Source organism: Ciconia boyciana, chromosome 3 (assembly GCF_034638445.1).
Source record: "Ciconia boyciana chromosome 3, ASM3463844v1, whole genome shotgun sequence".
Taxonomy (NCBI): Eukaryota; Metazoa; Chordata; class Aves; order Ciconiiformes; family Ciconiidae; genus Ciconia; species Ciconia boyciana.
Genome location: NC_132936.1, coordinates 1,500,675 through 1,520,874, shown reverse-complemented (window position 1 = coordinate 1,520,874; position 20,200 = coordinate 1,500,675). Strand labels below are relative to the sequence as shown.

The 20,200-nt window shown below is 46.0% G+C and overlaps 1 protein-coding gene across 3 annotated transcripts; it reads right to left on the bottom strand.

The window, feature by feature from the left end:
• Window positions 1-91: 91 nt before the first annotated feature.
• ESCO2 (establishment of sister chromatid cohesion N-acetyltransferase 2) lies at window positions 92-20,061 on the bottom strand. 3 transcript variants are annotated; one of them, XM_072858163.1, is made up of 11 exons: window positions 19,915-20,061; window positions 17,419-17,487; window positions 14,843-15,851; window positions 12,586-12,676; window positions 9,681-9,741; window positions 5,647-5,776; window positions 3,882-4,013; window positions 3,469-3,558; window positions 2,865-3,008; window positions 2,276-2,457; window positions 92-1,164 (listed from the first exon to the last, which is right to left on the bottom strand). In XM_072858163.1, exons 2-11 carry the CDS (start codon window positions 17,469-17,471, stop codon window positions 1,026-1,028), a joined length of 2,031 nt encoding a protein of 676 aa, XP_072714264.1. In that variant the 5' UTR covers window positions 17,472-17,487; window positions 19,915-20,061; the 3' UTR covers window positions 92-1,025. The 3 variants fall into 3 exon arrangements, with proteins under 3 accessions (XP_072714264.1, XP_072714263.1, XP_072714262.1); XM_072858162.1 differs by lacking the exon at window positions 19,915-20,061 and adding an exon at window positions 19,213-19,251 and having other exon boundaries at window positions 93-1,164; XM_072858161.1 differs by lacking the exon at window positions 19,915-20,061 and having other exon boundaries at window positions 93-1,164; window positions 17,419-17,591.
• Window positions 20,062-20,200: the final 139 nt, after the last annotated feature.

Below are 20,200 nucleotides of genomic sequence, written 5' to 3'. Positions count from 1 at the left end.
TCCTTTAAAACTCTTGCCTCAGTTAGAAATACAGTTTGTTTTATTCCTTAATCTCACTATACAAGTGGTGCTTTTTCTTTTCCTAAGGAGGGGGTGTGTGTCCCTGCCTGGTATGTGTAAGCTCTTGTGTAAAGTATTTGTGGTGTTGAGTTGGTTGGGGGCAAAAACCCCTGGGTAACAGAACGTTACCGAGGGAGAGCAGCTGCAAGCTCAAGGAGGAGGTTTCCTGACACAACAGGCTGTTACAACAGAATCATACCACAGTAAAAGAAGGTTAAGAAAAAAAAAACAAAACACTAAAACAGGTTTTTGGGGATTTTTTTAAAAAAGCAACCTGCTGGTTGGGGAAATTCCTGCCCTCAGCTGGCTGGAATCAAAGCGGTTGCACCACATATTTCTCCTGCTCCCCCAAGCAGCCGCTGCTACCTTCTCTGAACTCCTCAACTTAGGAGAGCGCTGGAAGCGTTCCCACATCTCTTCTGTCCACAGAAACAAGCTCGAGCAGCAGCATTCGCACATTTTATTGAGCCCGCAACCCTCGTGACAGCTTGTCCTGCAGCACAACCCCGTGAGGGTTCCAGGCCTTATGCCCTGGGGGAAACCCTTGCCACGAGTCAGTCATTTTAAAGACATCTTATACTCTGTGCGTAAATTTAGCAACTGCTTGTACCCTGCCTTTTACAGCGCACACACTGCAGAGAGCTCAGAGTCAGGGGAGAAGACAGCCATCTTTATATTAATTAAAACTTTTTAAAGAAATTAAGTTACTCGTAATAAAATTTAGTTTCAGAAAAAAAAGAAACCTACCTGAAATCCAAGCAAGGTTCCACAGCACACACTAAAACATAACACAACTCTGTACACAAAGTGACACATTCTCCCCCAGCTCGCTCTCAAGGGGAGGAAGAACTAGCGCTCAGCAGGAAAACAGCGTTTAGCTAGGCAACAACGCTTCAGTGTTAATTTAAACATCAAATTATTTTAGAGGATTTAAACAAACCTCAACTTGTAATAATCAAGTCAAATCAGTTGTTATAGATAAAATTGTAAACAAGGAAGTTAGGGGTTTGGCAGTATTTCATTGCAAACAGCTTGCCGTCCGGCGTCGGGTCGGAGAAGGCGATTTCTTCGGTGCTCAGGTAGCAGCCGTACATGAAGGTGCTCCTGAAAGAGAGAGCAGAGCTATACTGGCGCACTGCAAACAGCCGGCTGCTTTATCCGACTCCTAAAACACACGGCCGGGGTGTTCCCCCCCAGCCCTCCTCTGTAGGGAGCTGTTATTGCTTCTGTCGCTTTGCTTTCAAACCAGAGAAGCTAGTTGCGAGATGCCAGTTTTGCCCTCTTGGATTCTGGCGTAACCAGGAACCAGGAGGCATTTTAAAATTAGCAAGGAGGATAAATGTAAGACCAAATACAGGCGGAAAACCCCCAAATACAGTTTTACATGGAAACCCAGAGGTTTTGGTTAAATATCTTGGAGCAGTTCCCGAGTGAAGTCCCCCTCAGCAGTGCCAGGACTCTCGTGGGCACCCACAGGTCACCCAGGTCCAGCTGGCTCACACGTCCTGCGGGTTTGGAAGGCGTCACGGAGGTAGCACGTCTGCTGCCACATCAACCGCTAACCACAGGAGGAAGTGGAGACCGAACACCGGCCGATGAATTTTCAAGAACACTGAGCTCCAGCTACAATCATGTCTGATTACATAAAAATGTATATACTCATATACTCCATACGTCTGTATTTGATAGACACACAGCGAGCAGATATGACACAAAGATGGTCCACGGCGCACGGACTACCAAGCTCCCTCTCAAGGCAGTTTGTATTAACGGACGAGGGGAAGGTTTTAAGTCTTCCTCCCAGTTTGGTCTGAGCTTGAAAAGCTTGGAATTTCCTGCCTCAAGTGTTTGGGCCCATCAACTTGTCCAGTTAAAAACCAAACAAAAAAGTAGAATATTTTTTTCCCAACAAGCACAGTTTCTCTTGGAAAATCCAGTCCGCGTAGCTCTGTGTTCCAGCTATACCCAGCAGTTAACAGCTTGGCCCGCAGTCGTGTCAGACTTTCAATAAAAATATTACTCAAATATTAGATATACATAGAATATCTGTCTGCTTGACGTCCTTCCACTATGAAGTGGGGATGTCAGACGTGCTTAACGATACAAATTTATCCCTTTCCGTAAGTTCCTTCTAAACGCTTTTTGCTGCAATCATCATTTGCCCGCCCCCAGGGATAAACCCCGGCTGGGTTCCCAGCTCCCCGCCGCTCCCTACCTGACCACATCCACCATGCGACGGGCGATGCCCTTCCTGCGCCTCAGGCCGAACACCCAGATCCTGCTGACGCCGCAGACGGCGGGCTCCGGCTTGGTGGAGCAGCACCAAGCCCGGTGGTGCTGCAGGGCATCCTGGCGGGGGGACGGCACGGCTCCCGGCTCAGACAGCACCCGGAAAGCCTGCAGGGATGAGCAGAGGCAGCAAACTGCTCCTTCCCGACGGGACGCGGAGCCACCGACCTTCCCGTGCTCCCAGCCTTGCCTTCTGCCGTCTCCTACAGGGCAGGCCACCCCATAAACCAGCACCCAGACCAGGGTCAGGTGGAAGCTCGCTGCAGTATGAGCCGTGCAAACTCAACTAACTCCTGCCAGCAACGTCTCATCCTGACAAAAGCACAAGCTTTTCCTTAATTTCTTTTTATTTGTTGTTTTTTGGGGGGTGGGTTTGTTCGGGTTTTTTTATTTCCTTAGTTTTATTTTCCCCCCTCCCGTGCTAAGCCAGGATTTCCAATACACAGGCTTATGCGAACAGCCCCAGTTATTAGCCTGCAGTTTCACCCCCTCCCCATACAATTAATAACACGTACCTCCTTGATTGATTCAGCCACTAAGCACCCAACAATCATCTTCTCGTTGGACACGAACAAGTATATTTTAGTCTTGGCTGGGCAGCTCAGAGAAACTTGCTTAAATCCCAGTTCGTTATCTACAATTTCTCGCACATCTTCTGCCTAAGAAAACAAAACCGGAGAGAGGTGTGTTAGGAACGAACACGCGCGCTCTTTGGTGTGAAAGCTGTCAGAAAGGGGACTCCTTCCCCCAAATAAGCCTGTGCTTACACAAGATCAGGCTCTAACTGTGTAGGGACATTAAAGAACAGGCTCTCACTCGTGTCTTCATCCCTCTACACCTCTTGCAGAGCACACCTGCCTCTCACCCCAGTCCTTGGGACGGAAAGGATCGGGTTATGTCGGTCATTTAAGAACAAGAGCTTCAGCACAGGGAGCAGGGTTAGGATGTGTCAGGGTGGGTGTCCACAGCAACCCCGATTGCTGCCACAGCCCCACTCCGCTCTCCTGTTCGCCCCGTGCACTGGCAAGCGATGTATGATCACACACTGAGGTAGTTCTGGGAGCTGAGCCAGCAGAAAGCTAATCTACGATATAAACCCCAAAATAAACAAACATGTACCTTCTTGACGGCATACTTGGGGTCATTTGGAAGAATCAATACAATTTTCCCATCCCAGAACTCTGCCACAATCCGTTCTTTCTTCCAACCCTGCCACAGAGGGGAAAAAAAACCCAAACAAACAACAAGTTAGTGGTCTAGCAAGCGAGAGGAAGTGATTCAGTGCAGACTCTGGCAGCTGAAGCTGTAATCTGAACCCCCTCAGCTTTCAGGAATAAAGTCAAGTCACATTCATCAAACTGATGAAGGCAGACAGTTGCTGGAACTGCCTAACTTACACTTTAACCTCCCCTCTGGATGCCAAAACATTTGCCTGCAGCTGTCTCGACTTTGTACCTGGATATCACACACCACTTCCCCCCCGCCCCCCCGTCTTCTTCGGCTGAGCTGCGAGCGCAGCCATCGCCTTTTACCACGTATCTGAGTCCCTCGAGGAATCTCTCGTGGTGCTGGATGTGCTGGGCTTCATCCTCCGGGCTAGCGGCCGTGTAGATCATGCCGCACGACTTGCAAACTACGGCACCAAAATGTTTCTGACCGGCATCCTAGTGAGAAACAGAGCTAGCTAAGCGCTCTGAGGCTGTTCAAAACCCTGTTCGGTTTAAGGAGTGAGGTTGAGAATTGGTTCTAGTAACGATCATCAAAGATTTCACGTATTTGTTTTCATTTTAATTTGTGAAGAGGAGGACAAGCTTTTGCTTATTTGCAGAATATTTAGAACTACACAGCATTAAATTAGCCAGGGAACACAATGAATGCATTATTTGGAACGAGCCTTGAAATAGATCAGCAACATCCTCACTGAGGAAACAACCTAAAAAGAGCACCACAAAAACAACAAACAAAAGGAAAACTGATGAGAAGTCTATAGGAGTTATGTAAAAATAAATAAAACTAAAATGAAATAATAAATCTAAAAACAAACAAACAAATAAAAAAAATTATCATTTTTATCTCTGTCAGTACACAGGGAGGGGAAGAGAAGGAACTGAATGCCAGTTGTGCAAGCAAACAGCAGATCGCTCTAAGTAGGGAGGGGAAGCGAAGCCTGGTTTGTTACGGACTCATCTTATTTCCCTGCACTGGCTGCTGCCGCAGCAGCTGCTTTCCCCTCCCCACGTCCCAGTTTGGGCTTCCCCCCCATGTCACGGCACCCACAGTCTGTCCCTCGTGGGCTCAGCAGTCAGCCAGCCAGCCGAGCCGTGCCAGGCAGGGCTGGAGCTCGCGGCTCGCCGGACTGCTGAGGACATGCTGCTGCTTTCCCCTCAGCGCAGGCACTCATCTGGCCTTCTCCCTTCCACAAGGACCAGTCTTCAACACACTCAAAAATTTGTATCTGTGAGGTCTCAAAGTTGACAGAAATCATCCAAACGACTCAAAAGGTGCTAGAAAGGGCAGATCAGCAGACAAGAACGATCACATAAGCCCTGCTCCCTCAGGAAACAGGCTTGAAAAAGTCTGCATGTCACCAAGTGAGAACAAATGGTTTCCTAAATAATTACTCATCGCTAAGGGCGTATTTTCTGGAAACACATATGGGTGATGGCTACATGACAGGCGAGCCTCAATAACACCGTTTGGCCTCCTCCTGCTCCAAGATCAGTACTCCACGCTGAAGGGCAACAGCGGGAAGGCAAACGTGAAGCTACCGAAGAGGCACCCGCTCGTTAACAGAGCGAGCTCCGTTCGGGCTCAGCTCTCGGTCGCACATTCCTGCTCCCGTGCTGCCCTGGCTCACGTTTGCCGCTGTGGTTGCAGTGCTGCGCTGACCCTGCTCACACAGCGGGCCAGGAATCTGTGGGAAAGGAAAATTATCCAGCCAAATTCACTCCTATAGCATCCATACAGGCTTGGCTGAGTTTCTTTTTGGGTTGTTTGTTGGGTTTGTTTGTTCTTTTTTTTTTTTTTTACTATTATGTTCCATAAATCTCTTTCGAATTCTAAAACGTAATGAAGCGCTAGTCCCAGGGAAACCCTAACAACCTATTTCCTAGCTACTACCCTGTCCTCGCCTAGTGCTAAGCATGTTAATCACTGCCCTGTTACGGTCATGCAGCGTGGCTGGTTTGAGGTTTAAACGCAAGGAAATCTACTTATTGGTTAGCCTCAAGACATATTTCTTGTTTCCTCACCGCCAAGCCAGCCCGAGGACCCAGCACACCCCGCGGGGAATCTTACAATGATCATCTGATCACTGGAGCGCTTGCAGAGCTCTTTCGTCTTCTTGCTTTTCTGCGAGGTGTGAGATGTTTTTGCAGGTGGGCTCAACCCAAATGGAGAAGTCAGTTCATCCAGCGTAGCCTGCGTCCTGAAAATCATTTCAGAGAGATGAAAATTAGTCACTGCAGACAACAGTTAACGTTACATGTGGGATACTAGGGCAGGGTAGTGACACTCCAAACTAAGCCAGGCACAGCAAAGCTTGTGACAGCTGCGGTACTGGCTCCTCTGGGGGAGGGAGGGAAGGAGAGGGGCTCTAGGAAGAGCCACAATTGCATCAGAAGTTAAATAACTCTTGATTAAGCACCTCTCCCACCTCCACAGCCATCCTATTTCCAGCCTATTGGGAATTCAGCAGCTCCTTGAACAAAGGGATACACAACAAACTGAGAGGCAGAGGGCCAGGTCCATGAAGTATGGAAACTGTGGGTGAAGAAATAGGTGCCCAAGTCCAGCAGCTCTCTCCTCAAACCGCTGCTTACGTGCCTCTAGACATCCAAAACACTCCTGCGCAGGCTCAGAGTTTTGCAGCAGCAAGCTGCTCAGCTCTGGCCATCTTGCACTGAGCCTCACTGGGATCCAAAAAACCAAAAGTCTCACCTCAACAGTCCCACAGACATGCTCCTAACTTGTTTAATCTGTGCATAAAACTACAGCTATGATCACGCACTTAAAACACGTCTACCCTTCGATGGGTCGAGGAGGCCTGTGGGTTTGTGAAGTCCCCAGCGAATCGAAGGGCTCGGGGAGATGAACACGGGGAGATGTGGCTGTGGTACCCGGGAACGTCAGCACAGCTGGCAGAGGGAGCACGTGCCTCGCTGCGGGACCACGCTGCAACCCACAGTACCACGGCTTGGCCTGAGCAGCTCAGGGATCCGTGCCAGACTTCTGGACAGTGTGATACGCGGCAAGGATACGGGTCCTAGCCTGACAGACTCAGCAAGGGAAGTAGCATCATCTGAAATCATCTTACAAAGCTTCAAGTGTTCCCGTTTTGTGAGGAAAGCGGACTGTAGAGTGCACACCGCATCAGCACCACTCTCCCCTCCAGGGGAAAAAAAAGGAAGAAAATGAAAAATTGAACTCCAATAACCTACGAACCATTTCATCTAGGATTTGATCAAGGTGTACAAGAACTTGTGACAAGGTTTTGGCTGAGAATCGCCATAGCTTGGTCTCAAGCCCACACTCCCATCTGCCCCTGGGGTCCCAAGATCACTTCCCCACAGAGTCACTGCTTGACCAGCACAAGTCCCAGCCCCTCACTCCAACACCACCCTCAGAGCAGGGGATCAGCAGCATCTCCGGAAAAACCCTTGGTGCTGGGACTAAGCTCTCCTCTGCCATCTAGCAGGGACAGCTTCCCAAAGAGGGGAGCAGACTGAAGCAAGGCCAAGGGGAATTTTTCATATTCAGATCCAGACACGGAGGCTTTATATGAATTTTCAAGCTTACAACGTGGGCTTCAGCTACAGGGAAGCACGTTGTTAGGGGTGTTAGTAATTGCGCAGTTTTTCTAACCTACCTTTAGACTTCCCTACGTAAGGTGGCATTTCTTAAGCAATCTTAAAGTGGGAAATTGTAACTATTGTGCAGTGAACCTTAACATGGAACTAATTTAGAGAGACACCAAACAATTTTATAGATTTGGATACTAAGGAGAAATTCCAAAGCAGAGACTTCATGTAGGAAAAGCTTGTCCTCATCAGCTTCCCAAGAGACAACTGCAAATCCAAGACTGATTTTCAGTTAATCACAAACACCAGGATTTCCACACATTCCAGGGTTCCACTTGCACCACGGAATGCAGTTGAAAAGCCACATGAGGAAGCAAAGCAAATATTGCAATCAGATCTCTCTTTCAACACTTCTGTGGCAGAGGACTACAGTAGCACGACAAGTCTTGGAAGGTTTATTTTGGCTCCTTTAGGAGCAACTTTAAGTGGGTTTTTTTTTATGGTCACAACAAACTCTGCTCAGAATTGTTAACAAAATGCATCAAGACGTTGATTCAATATGGGAGAGGGATTAGTAGCTCTGGTTCTTGAGTGGGAGAAAAGTGCAATTCCACTAGAGGTCTACGAGTACGGCAGCAAATTAGTTGAAGAAAGCGGCTAATCAGAAGCACGGACATCAGGTAGTACAATTACGCCTTGTGAGTAAAGAGTCCCAGTGCCTGCAAGTAATTTAGCAAGATCATGGTTTTTACAGAATCAAAAAAGCAAGCTTCACATGCTTGTGCTTCATTTCCCTCACGCTAACTATCAAAAAATCACCCAGCAGACTTATGAAAGACCCACTCAGGTGAGCATGGAAAAGTGGAAGAGGAGCAGGTGCTTCCGTTAATCCTTTTCACCCATTTTTATTGTGAGAACTTTGGCACCTAGATCAAAACTTCTGAGCATGCTGCTACCTAATGCTACTTACTAAAATTCCTCAAGTTAAAAAAAAAAAGTGCAATACAAAACACACCCAACCAGTGCAGTTACTTTGCGCTTCAGGTGATTTCTGTATAGCACACAGATATTTCTCGGAGAGCACTCCGAGTGACGATGTTGTCAATAATATCTATTAACAGTGACGATGTTGGTCAATAATATCTATATACTGTTGGTCAATAATACCTATAATATCTCCAAAAGCATATCACAAGAAGAGTTGCTACAGAAAAGCAATGAACCCGATGGCAGAGAGAGATCAGTTTGACACTAAATTTAAAGAACACGGGTATTCTACAACACCAGCACAAGGCAGGTAAACAAGCTTTCCAAAATCTTTAGCTCCATACAACTTTAATAAGCCAGCGCCTTCCCAAAAAGTGAGTCATTTTAACAGTTTAAAAGTTAATACTGTCGGTTTAACTGGTAAATGAGGTTGAGCACGACAGAGACAGAGAAGCTGCCAGTTCCTGCAAAAGCCACAGACTGGCCGGAGCAGAGTTACTGACCTGCCCCGTCAGCCTTTCCAGCGTTACTCAACAAGGGACCCGCAGTTTAACTGGCCCAGTGAAACGTCGAGTCGAATTTTCACACGCTGTAGCTGATGTACACAACCTTAGCTCAAAAGGTTGCTTGCAACACAGAATTGCTTCAAACATGGCAAGAATGCCCACGCCAGAGGCATCGCTGCTGTGCTGGGTGGTGGTGTAGGTGTAGTAAACTCATGAACACGCATGTTTGCCATCTACAGTGCCGACTTAAACGTATATAGAGAAACCCACACCATTTATTAGACTCTGGGGAGGGACAGCAATGCCTCCCTGCTCATCGTATGGCCAGCAGGCAATGTTATACTGTGCCACTGCACTTGCCAAACTGTCCGAGTAAAGACAATTCATTTTGACAACTCTGGTACCAACTCAGAGTTCGTAGTTAAGTGCTGCTGAGGGTCTCTGGCTGACGGGAGGTGCAGGTCCCTGATGAAGGGCCAGTAGAGAGACTGAAAATTTCATTATGGACACTCCAGATATGGAGATACAGAACAGACAGAAGTAGGATAAATAAAGAAAAACCCCTCTACAGGGCCCAAACACCACCAAGGCTGTGCCATTCTTGGTGATGAATATATCCTGAAACAGTCCCCCTTGTTCTAATGATTTTATCATTAGCAACAGCTAAGAGAAAACCATTATTTCCTTTTTAGTTCAAAAAGTAAAGCCCATCAACTCAATAATATGTACAAATTCACAAGGAAAGTGTACTACAGGCAGTAAGCAAATATGTATTTCTTAATTCACAGGCTAGAATCCCCCTAAACCAACATAAATTTAATCTTTCATCTTCTCTTTTTTTAAAAAAGGAAAAAAAAAAAAAAACAACCCACAAACAAACCCAAAATACCCTCAGACTCCCAAACCTCACACAGATTGGGAGAAAGCTAAGCTATTGTTTTTAGAACTAGTATAATTTTCTTTAAAAAAAAAACAACAAACGATTCTCCAGCTACGACACTTCTGATCATGTTTGGAGAGTTAGCAAAGATTAACCTACCTTTTCTTGCTGGTAGGGGGTGCACTGAAAATGGGGTAGACGACAGCATTTGAAGGAGATGCTGGAAAAGACAAGTGAAGTTACTGTGGTTTAGAATCCTTTTTAGCTGCAGCACACATCAATACAGGGAAACAGAAATCTGAACACCAATGAGACTTCAAAAACGACACACAATGGTGAAACTGAACTCTATAGACAAGAGCTTATAAGAGTACCAGGAAGCTGTTGATGCTGCAGGATATAAAGGTTATGTCCATGCGTGGTATCCAGCCATAATTACCTTCAGTCCACTGAAGTGACATTGATCAGGCTATCTGGTGCTTTCCCTTCTCACACTGGAATCATGAAGAATTATATCAAGCAGAAATTTCTGCTGCAGCAGTTTAGTGTTTCCTTGGCTATTATTTAAAGAGTGTTAATCAAGCAGAGCTTTCTCCGTTTTCCATTATTTTGGCTGAGGCAGCCTGAACCCTTAGCTTCTTCATCCTACAGAAGCTGGGAAATGACAGGCTCAGCACTAGGTTACAGCACACAAGCTGCAAGGTTTAGGATACCTTAGAAAAGGCTTTGGTAAGTAAAACCAAGCAAATTGTTAGTTAGGAATATATTTTCCCTCAAATGTAAAAAGTTTTAGGTACTAGACTGCTTTATGCTCTCATATTTTGACTGCATTCACAAATAGAGACTTCTTTGGAGTTACAGAAACATAGTAAAGTACATAAGCAGAAAAACAGCCCTAACAGCCTCCAAAAAACATACCATGAAGATGAACCAGTTGTTTCTAGGGAACAGGACACAATAAAAAAAGTCTCTTGTTAACATCAGTAGTGGAAAAGATCGTGAGGAGTCATGAAGACGACAATAATAAACAATAAAAAGCCTACGGCTTCCTAGAAATGCAGGATCTTAGAGCGCCAAGACACTTCTTGGGAAAAGCCCCAGCAGGCAAATAATGTCAGGCAGTCTTTGGGAATGTGATGGCAACAGCTTTATAAACAGGTGGAAAACACAGCAAGAGGAGTCTTTTATACAGAGCTGGAGACAGCAGAAAGAAAAGCATGCCACTCCTCAGAACAAGAGGAGGCACAGCAGAGAAAGGGTGACCTTCAAGAAAAGAGACTTCCCTAAGTTCCAAAAGCGGATAAATAAGTTCCCATGTGAAGCAAGACTAAAGGAGCACTGGCAATTTCTTTAAGAAACAGATTAAGACCAGATGTGCCAGAAAGAAGTGGAGGAAGAGACAAACACGGCTAAATCATTACTTTTTCTCTCACTGGAAACTCAAGGAATCACAATGGGAATAGAAACCAGGGGAAAGCAGAGCAGCAACATGAAGGACTGAAAGGAAATGCCAAATTGCCAAGTGAGCTCTACCTGGGAAGGCCACCGTAACCAGGAGAGCATCCTGTAACAGCAAGAGGAAAACCCAGAAGTTTCTCCTACCAAAAGAGGAGGAAACACTAAAACCAGATGACAAAACATTTAGTGCCGTTTTATTTCAGTCATCGATAAAAGAATTAGTTGTGATGAGATCATGAGCACAATTAAGACACAAAGGAGATACCAGCTTCCACAGCTGGGGAAAGATGGTGGGGAAACACTCAGATCCATTAGACCTTTTCGGACTAGCAAGGGTGAATTAACGCAGGGCTGCCGAGGCTAGAATAGTGAATGCGGCCTATTTTTAAAAGGGAAAAATGGAGAAACCAGGAAGTTAGGATAAAATAACATGACCTCAACTTCTGCAAACATACTGGCACATGTTAGTGCATACTTGGAAGATGAGACAGCAGGTAGAGGCCAACACGTTATTTTGCTTTAATAAAATAATATTTAAGCAACATGTTTTCTTTTTGTTAGCCCTTGTTATTCCTGAGAGGAAAAATAATAAGTGTCTTAAAATTAATATATAACTTCTGAAAATTCCCTTGCGTTAGGAGGGAAATACAGTCTCTGTAAGCCAACCATGAGAAAAGGGGCAAAGTTAACTGCGGAAAAAAAAAAATACCATATTCAAATAATTATTGTTAATAATTCACTGCTGAAACAAAAAGTACAGAGTGGATTTTCCTCAGTGACCATCAGGAGTAAAAAATAATATTTGCTTATAACTTCGTAGATAATAGCTAGCATATAGGGGCATTTAAAAGTTAAACTGAAAAAGCATTTGTACATTGAAAATGGGCAGAAACAAAATAGATTGAAATAAGGATAAGGGGAAATACTACACTTAACAACAAGCGGGGCAAAATAAGAGATAAGGATCAACCCTCTGGGCAGCAGCTGCGTGTAAAACACTTGGGTTACTGTCTGCCTCAAACCAAAGACATCTCACAAACAAAGTTTCCTGTGGAAATGTATGCGTGTGAAACGTATTAATTACTCCTTTCCTGCTAATTAGTGCTGGTAAGGCTCAGGTGCAGTTCTGTTTGGGAGTACCACACCAGCAAAGACATGGCTCAGTCCGGAGAAGATAAATAAGTGAAAAAGATGCCTAAAAAAACAAAATCAAGATTTAAAGAGGAAAGCTGAAAGAATCAGGGTAATAGTCCAGGGAGAAAAGAATGGGGAAAAACCTAATAGTAGGATTCAAATACAGCAATTTCCCACATCGTACTGGGAATGGGCTATGTAGTAAAGCAAAGAGGAAAGACAGCTTAGACATCAGAATGAAAACAATTTACGTACTGCTTAACATTAAACCAGATTTGTCAAGGAGACAGCAGAATCTCCATCGTTACCATCCAGCTTATTGAAACCCGAAGTTATAGGACAACATGGGAATCCAGCAGAGTTGATCCTGCTGGGGAAAAGCAGGTAACCAAAGAGACTGTCAAAGTCTCTTCTGCCTCATTTTCCTCCAGCATCAAAAGTCATAGACCAAGAGATGTATAATCCAACTTACCTCGCTTATTCACCTTACACGGAGGCTGGCTCAAAGGAATAATGCAATCATCTGACTCGCAGGTTGTAGAAGAACTGATTTCATCAACATCCTATAAATTAAGACAATTTTTTTAGGGCAAAAAAGAAAACTCTCCAGTTGATTAAGTTCTCAGACAGCAGCTACAGAATCACATATAGTTCAAGTGACCTTCACAATGAGCATTAATCGATTACAAAGCGTTACCAACGGTTGCCTCTTCCAATAACAAAACGCGGTCTTAGCAGACGACCCCTCTCACCGTTATTAAAGTTCCACCTGAATGCCAAATTTGAAAATGTTGCTGAAAACATTGCACCCCAGGACTGAGGAAAAATTCCATTTCCTGCAGGTCACTCGCAGCCTTAAGGAGTACCATCGGCATTTCTCACCTGCCTGCCTTTGGCTACTGTAAGACCAAGTTCCTGACAAAAAATTATCCTGGGTTTTGATTCTTAACACCTACTTATGCCCCTGCTTTTGCTTTAGTGCAGGATGCGGGTTTTTTTTTTTTTTCTTTTGTTTTTAAGTAAATCTTAACTGCAGAGGTTTGTAGCATTTCTTCAGCTTCGCATTTCTGGGACTCAGCTTCATTCTCTGTCTATAGCTACGCATCTTAACAGCTTTTGGAAGCCTCTCGCAAACGTTCTGTAAAAATGAAGCTTTGCCAAATTGATTTTTGCCTTGAACTCTGCTCTTTTTGTATATGACAGTGTATTTTTTCCCCATCTCATGAGGAACCCTAGACAGTCACCAGGTAAAGCAACCAGCTGTAACCGAATCTGAGACTAGATCAAGGCCAAACTTGATCTGTATTCGGTTTGCAGTCACGAAGTTCCATTTTCAAACCCTCCATGCTTCTGGTTAACCCCTGAGAAACAGTTTGCCAACACAAAAAACTGCCATCACAGCAGAATCAAATGCTTTCAAGTTTGGTTTTTTTTGGTTTTGTTTTTTACTGCACGTGCAAGATTAGGTTGCACAAGCTAACATTTGTGTTTTATTAATGCTGCATTGTAAAAACATATGGACAATCAAGTCAGGAATGTGAGAGAGATACTAAAACAGTGCAGGTGAACAAAGGAGGCAATAAACTGTCCTTCAGTGAATCGACACAAGAATATAAAACACATTAGCCCTATAAAAACAGCTTCCCATCTTGTTCACTGCTTCCTTTCAATGCCTAGGATAAAATACTACGGTAGTATTCCACTGGCTTTTCCTACATTTCGGATGCCAGAATGCAACAGCAAAATAGGACATTAAGTGTCATGAAACAGTTTGCAAACCTGTTCCGAATTGGTACGTTACTGCTGCACTCGTTCCATTGCCACCCTTACCCTACACACCGAAGCCCTGCATTAGAAAGCGAAATCCACGTCCCAAGGTAAACAATTCTCTAGCAAATCATAAAATGAAAAGCGAGGTCTGGCAAGCATTAGCAGGTTGGGAATAAGCGAGATTCAGTGTAAAGTTTAACCATTCCAGCACTGCTAAACATATTCGGACAAGAATCAAATGTGTGTTTAAAAATATCAACCAAACCAACGCTTTTCTATCACCGGGAGTATTCACTGCTAAGGGAGCAACAGATAAAAATTGCTTATATCTCTTCAGTGATGTACAAAAAGGTCACAGTTCTTCAAACACAGACCAGCTCACTGGTGGTTTGTTAAAGCATGAGAACCCGGGGCTTAGTCTCACTTCCTTGGAGAAGGGAGCTGCAGAACTAGCACACATCGTTCCTGCTGAGAAAATAATCGCTAAAAAGATAATCCCAGACCAGACCAAAGCCTGCTAGCGCCGCCTGAATTACAGCACAGGCTGTACCAGCAAGCAGAATCTTGTGACCCAGGAGAAATCTCTAAAAAGAGACATTTGAAAACTTATTTTTCAGCTTTGCCCTTTATCATGGGGGGGGGGATACATCTTGTCTTTTGCAAAAACATGGTGCAGAAAGCTTTCCTTTCAGCCCTCATAAATGGAATATTTCACCGCAACAGAGAGCTAGTGACAGACAGCGATGCTGACAAGAACTTCCTGAAAGTTTACCACAGTTTTCCACCTTCAGAAGGCAGGAATAAATCTGTGAAAGTTTTCCTAGGCAAAATCCACTAACATATCTAAATAAACACCCTATGTCCGAATAACTGGAGCCTCTGTTACTTCCGGCTTGCTCAGCAAGCTCTGTGCATGTCACCCAAACGCCTCTGCGGGTCCTGGTGGCACCTCTACTTACCGGATCCTCTGCATTGCTGTCTCCTGCAGCTGCAGACTTGGAAGTACAAAACGGACCAGAGGCGCTTCCGCTTTTCTGTGGAGGTGTTTTTCCTCCACATGCTGAATCTCTCTCTTGCTTTGCATGGCTAATAAAGTCCTCCCTGTTTTCATTTTCCTTCTTCTGAGGCACAGAAATACTTCTCAATACACCACCTGCCTCACGAATGTTGTTTCTGTCGGCTGAATTAGACTTTGTAGTTGTCGGTGGTCCAGGCTGATCGTTTTCTTGCAGGGATTTGGGGAGACCCTGGAGAGACTTAGTGTCTACTACTGGTTTTTTAGAGTGCGATTTCTTCCTGGCAGAAAAGAACGCTGCTCCCATCTGGAGTTTCAGGGCTGGTTTAACTGTCATGCTTAGGACTCTGAAGGGCGAATCCATCTTCTTTTTAATTAGGCAATTCGCATTCTCTTTCTCCACACTGGGTTTTCCCACTGGTATCTCTCCCTTTGCCTTCTTAAGCATTTTGGGGACAGTTTTGCCATGCTTGGAGTTGCTTGCGTGCTTGGTTGGCTTCGAGCTTCTGTTCCTGCTCAAGTTCACGTTGTTCATCTTCTCAGTCCTGCTGGCAGCTGGGAGATTTTCATCCCTGTCCCTCTCACCCAAAGGATGGCTCTCGTTCAGTCGTTTCCTATCGAGAGGAGTAAGGTATCGCTTTTCCTTGCTATAAAAAGACACCGCAGGCACAAGGGGCTTGTACGAGGAAGCGGCCTTTGGGGATAATTTCCCTGAGGACTCCCTCTGCACAGCTGTGGGAACACTGGCTGCCTGAAGGGGTGAAATATCCAGCCTCCCCGGCAGCGCAGGCTTCACCGAGACAGTCTCATTTTCTTTCATCTCATCGCTGGAGCTAGACGACCATTTTATTTGAGAAGCAAACCAATTATTTCTTGATTTCTTGAGTGGAGACAGACCTTCAGCAAAGCCTATCATCATTTTTTTCACAGGAGTCTCACAGGCTAAGGATGAACTGTAAAAATAATTACGGAGCAAAACATCACATATACTACTGAAAGCTTTTCAATTATTGTTTTACTTAAATAACACTTAATTTTCACTCAGCCTAGTTGCCTGTACTGGTATATGCCTTGGAACAAATACAAATATCAAATACCAGAATATAATATACAAATATCAAAAGGCCTAAGACTGTCTCACCATTCTCCACATTTTTTGTTGTTTTTCTTTTAAACAGCAAATCTGTTTTCCTGCCTGAACTTGTTAAAGCACCTGGGAACAACAGTCATTCTACTTTCTGGAATGCTGCTGACAGGATCACCACTATTCATGATTAAGGAGAAAAAAGAAAAAAAAAAAGTTTGATTTGTTTCAGGCCAACTTTGTCAACTCAGATTCGTGCCTCTGAAAAAGCTTGTGCATCCCCCAGCCCCGTACGTAAGACTGATAATGCTGGGGGGATCTCACAATATTTTACACCAGTTTCTGAAAGGCACGCACTGAAATCTCACCCCGACAGCTATTTCAGAATCTAAAACCTCATCAGTAAATCACCAATAGCTTCTGAACCTACTGCCCAAAAGGAGATGTACACTGATATTCAGCCGTTCCTGGCTGTAACGTATTTGGCACACAACGCGGCGAGGCGTTTCCTCAGGGAGTATTTACACTCCATCTCAAGAATTTGTCCTTCCAATTCAGATGTCAAACTTCACTCTTGGTCTGCCCCCCTCCAGAAATATTTTTGAGGGGGAAGTACAGGGCAAGCATGAGAAAAATCTGTTCAGCTGGTAGAGTTACGGAAGAACAAGAAACAAGCTGTTCTTTCGGATTTAAAGCTCAGCTTTTTGTTCACAGCAAGTGGCTTCTCCTCTGCTAGATTTAGGAAAAAAGAAAAAATCTATAATTTTGTAGGTGTACATAAGAAAGGAACTATTTTTCTGAACAGTCTTCTAGTGTTAATAGATAATTTGTGCAGACCTCAGTATTTCTGTACTGTATATCAAAGTCTTTCCAAATGGGAAAGAATAAGGCTTTACCACAAAGAAATGCAAACATCAGGGATTTTATTCCTTAAGTTTCTAAACAATCAGGTTTTAGGTTTCTACTGGTTTTGTGACCTACTCAGAGCTAGGTCTGTGCATGAACGTCATGCACAGGGATATGCACTTGACAGAGGTGACCGCCAAAACAAGATACCTTTCTTTTATTAAAAGAAAAAAAAATGCCCTAATGCAAACTAATGCAACCTACTAACATGGGCCTGCAAAGTGTCAGGTCAGTGTAACGGCTCTTCTCATTTCTAATTCTGTGCTATGCTACAGATTTAAGATCATTTTTAGCTTTGGTTTCCCTATATATTAGATGAAATCTCTCAAGATGCTCAGTACAATACAAAAATGATACCAGTCACTGAATAATAAACATGGGGTGATGCTACCTGTGTCTCACAACCACTTTAATATTTTTTCCACTTTACATTAAAAGCTCTCAAGGATATTAAACATCTGTTTTGTTCTACATGCAGCAATTAAGTTGTTTTTATAGAAAAAAAAAAATCTATGGAAAAGTTAACATACCCATCGGTACCGGTAGAACTACGGCTCCTTTTCTGTGGGGTAACAGCTGCCATGTCTTCACCAAAGCGCCTACAAGAACACATTTTTAATAGCCTGAAATAGATTTCTAGTTAAAAAACAAACAAAAACAACTAAGTAAAGAAGGAAGAGAAGGTGGGGGACTGGGAAGAAAACACTGAGTGGAAGCAGTTCAGGCATGACAGAGACTAGAACAACACCGGGCTGCGTTTCAGTTGAGCGTAAGCCATAAAAAAAGTGCATGCAGAAAGGATCTTCCAGGTCAAGTCCGATTCTGTCATCATGGACAAACGCATCCTAAAGTCCCTGCTCTAAAATGGAGTCAGATAATTCAGAAACGAGTTTTACTTTCTGTGTCTCACATTCCTCTTGCAAAGCTCATTCCAGACCTCACTAACGTGGTTCCTAGAAACCTGCTTGCTCCTGCTGACATTCATGGTCAGTTTATTCCCGTGAGGATTTCATGGTGGCATTTACCTTCCAGCCAAGACAGCTCTTTACCCAACAGACTTTTAGAGTTTCTCTCCCAGCTCCCTTCTTGCCAAATACCATAAACCACACTTTTTTAGCTTTCATTGACGCAGTAGCCATTTAAACCAGTTTAAACACTCGACACGGTTTGTTCCAACTCTTCCAGTTCGAGATAATGATCGTACATTCGCTTTTGTGTTATGTGGCCTTTCACTACTGAAACTCCAGACTAAACAAATATCCTGTATCCAAGAGAACTAATAATAAATATGTATAAACTGCTAGAATGCCACAAAGAATAATTTATTCAATAATCTGCCAGCAGGGGGAAGTTCCTCCTAACCCGTCTGCATTCATGCGTTGCTGGTTTTGGGGAAGTGGTGACTGATGACAGCCCAGACACGACAAGCTGTTGTCGAGCCCAGAACCACCCAGGACACAAGTGGTGGCAGGGGATCGAGCCTGGAGCTGCATAACTGCAGCAGGAGTTGTACAACCTCAGCGCAGAGCAGTGCTGGCAGAGGGGAACTTGAAGAGAGGGCAGGCAATACCTTAGAGGCACAGGGCAACAATAACAAGCCTGCGGGTACCTGGGAAATAAGATATCAGGTGCAGATGAAAGGGAGAGGATAAGGCAAGGACACACAGTTGGCAGGAGAGTCGAGGTGTACGTGTGGGGGGAGCAATCCTTGTAACTTGCACTAGGAACCTCTGGATCCCATCGACAGTTCTCTGCAGAGCAGCTCTCCACTGCCGGCCCCAGCCACCCACACCCCTTCCCAAAATGTTCACAGCCCAGTTCCCAGCCAGCCCCTCACCCCAGAAGCCCCGCACCTTGCTATGGCATCAGACCTTCATCCCAGCACCCCTCACACCCCACTGGCACCCTGCTGGAGCACAGCCCCTTTTACCCCAGCAACCCACACCTCTCCCACACCCCAGGACCTAACCAAAGCGCCCCACGCCCCCCAGCAGCCCCCTCCCCGCACCTGATCCAGCACCAAGGCCTGGCTCCACGCTGCCCCCCCCGCCCCCATCACCCCTACACCACCCCGGTCCCTCATCACACCTGCACCGGTATGTGGGGCCTGCTGCACCTCAGCACCGCACCAAACCCCCCCGTCGACGCCCCACAGCCCTCACACACACCCACGCCAGGCCCTGGGCCCAGCGACTCCCCCCCTCAGCCCACACAGCCACCTCAGAACCGCACCAGGCCCCGACACCCGCACCCCTCGTTCCCCCTAACACAAGCCCTGCGCCTCGACACGACGCCAAACCCTCACCCCCGGCCCCCACACGCACCTCAGCACCCTCCGAGCCCCCGGCCCGGCCCGGCCCGGCCGCGCCCCCTCACCCCAGCGCCAGCGCCGCCGCCGCCACCGCCACCGCCACCGCCACCGCCACCGCCACCGCTCCCGCGCCTTCGAACCCGCGCGCCTTCTCCCGCCCGCCCGCCTTCCTCTTCCTATTGGCCGAGCGCCTCGTCACTCACATATATTCCATCGCCATTCGCCTAATTACGGCGCGCCGTTTTGCACCCGCCCTAACCCGTTTTCCAGCCAATCAGAAGGCACAGCTCGTCACACCCCCGTCTCCTCCCAGAGAGACTCCAACTCCCAGCGTGCTTCGCGAGCGCAGAGCCGCCTCCGCGTTGCGGGGACGCGCGGGGGCTGATGGGAGTTGTAGTCCGTGCGCCGTGCGGCGGGGGCGCGGGGGGCTCAAGGAGGGGGACTTCAGCATATGAAGGGACGGAGTGAATTGAGAGGCGTTTCAAAGGTTAAGGGGGCGGTTACGGGGGTGCCCAGCAGTGCTTTTGCTTTTAAATGGGCCATCAGGGCCCTGCTGTGAAGAGCACCCTCCATAAACGAGGGTCACTTGCAACTGAAAAGCAAAACCCCGCAGCCCGGAACAAGCCGGGAGGCACGAAAATGGGCTGGATGCGGCAGCGAAGCATTTCCATTGCCCTGGGCTACGCAGTCTGCTGTGAATCCAGCTGCAGCAGACCTCGTCTCTCCTCCCGCCTGGTGAAGGGGTAAACTGATCTGAAACTCCGCTCCTCGGCCTCTGCCCGTGGCCTTTGCTCCGGTCTCAAAACCGCTTCCCTCCGTGAAACCCCGGTGAGGCCGCTGCGGCCTGAGGGGGCCTGTGAGGGGTCACAGGACGGCGGCAGCTCCATGGAGGCTCCTCGCTGACGTCCTCCCGTGGCCTCCAGGCATACGCCCAAGGCCATTTACCCGTATCCAGAATAAAATAAAATAAAATAAAATAAAATAAAATAAAATAAAATAAA

What these genes read in the sequence shown, in the direction of transcription:
- ESCO2 (XM_072858161.1), bottom strand. Translation starts at nt 17,501, where the DNA reads ATGTGTTCTTGTAGGCGCTTTGGTGAAGACATGGCAGCTGTTACCCCA. An exon ending in CCCCCTACCAGCAAGAAAAG is followed by an intron (nt 5,777 to 9,680) that starts GTAGGTTAATCT and finishes AATGATTTTCAG; the next exon opens with GACGCAGGCTACGCTGGATG. An exon ending in TGGCTGAATCAATCAAGGAG is followed by an intron (nt 2,458 to 2,864) that starts GTACGTGTTATT and finishes TCATCCCTGCAG; the next exon opens with GCTTTCCGGGTGCTGTCTGA.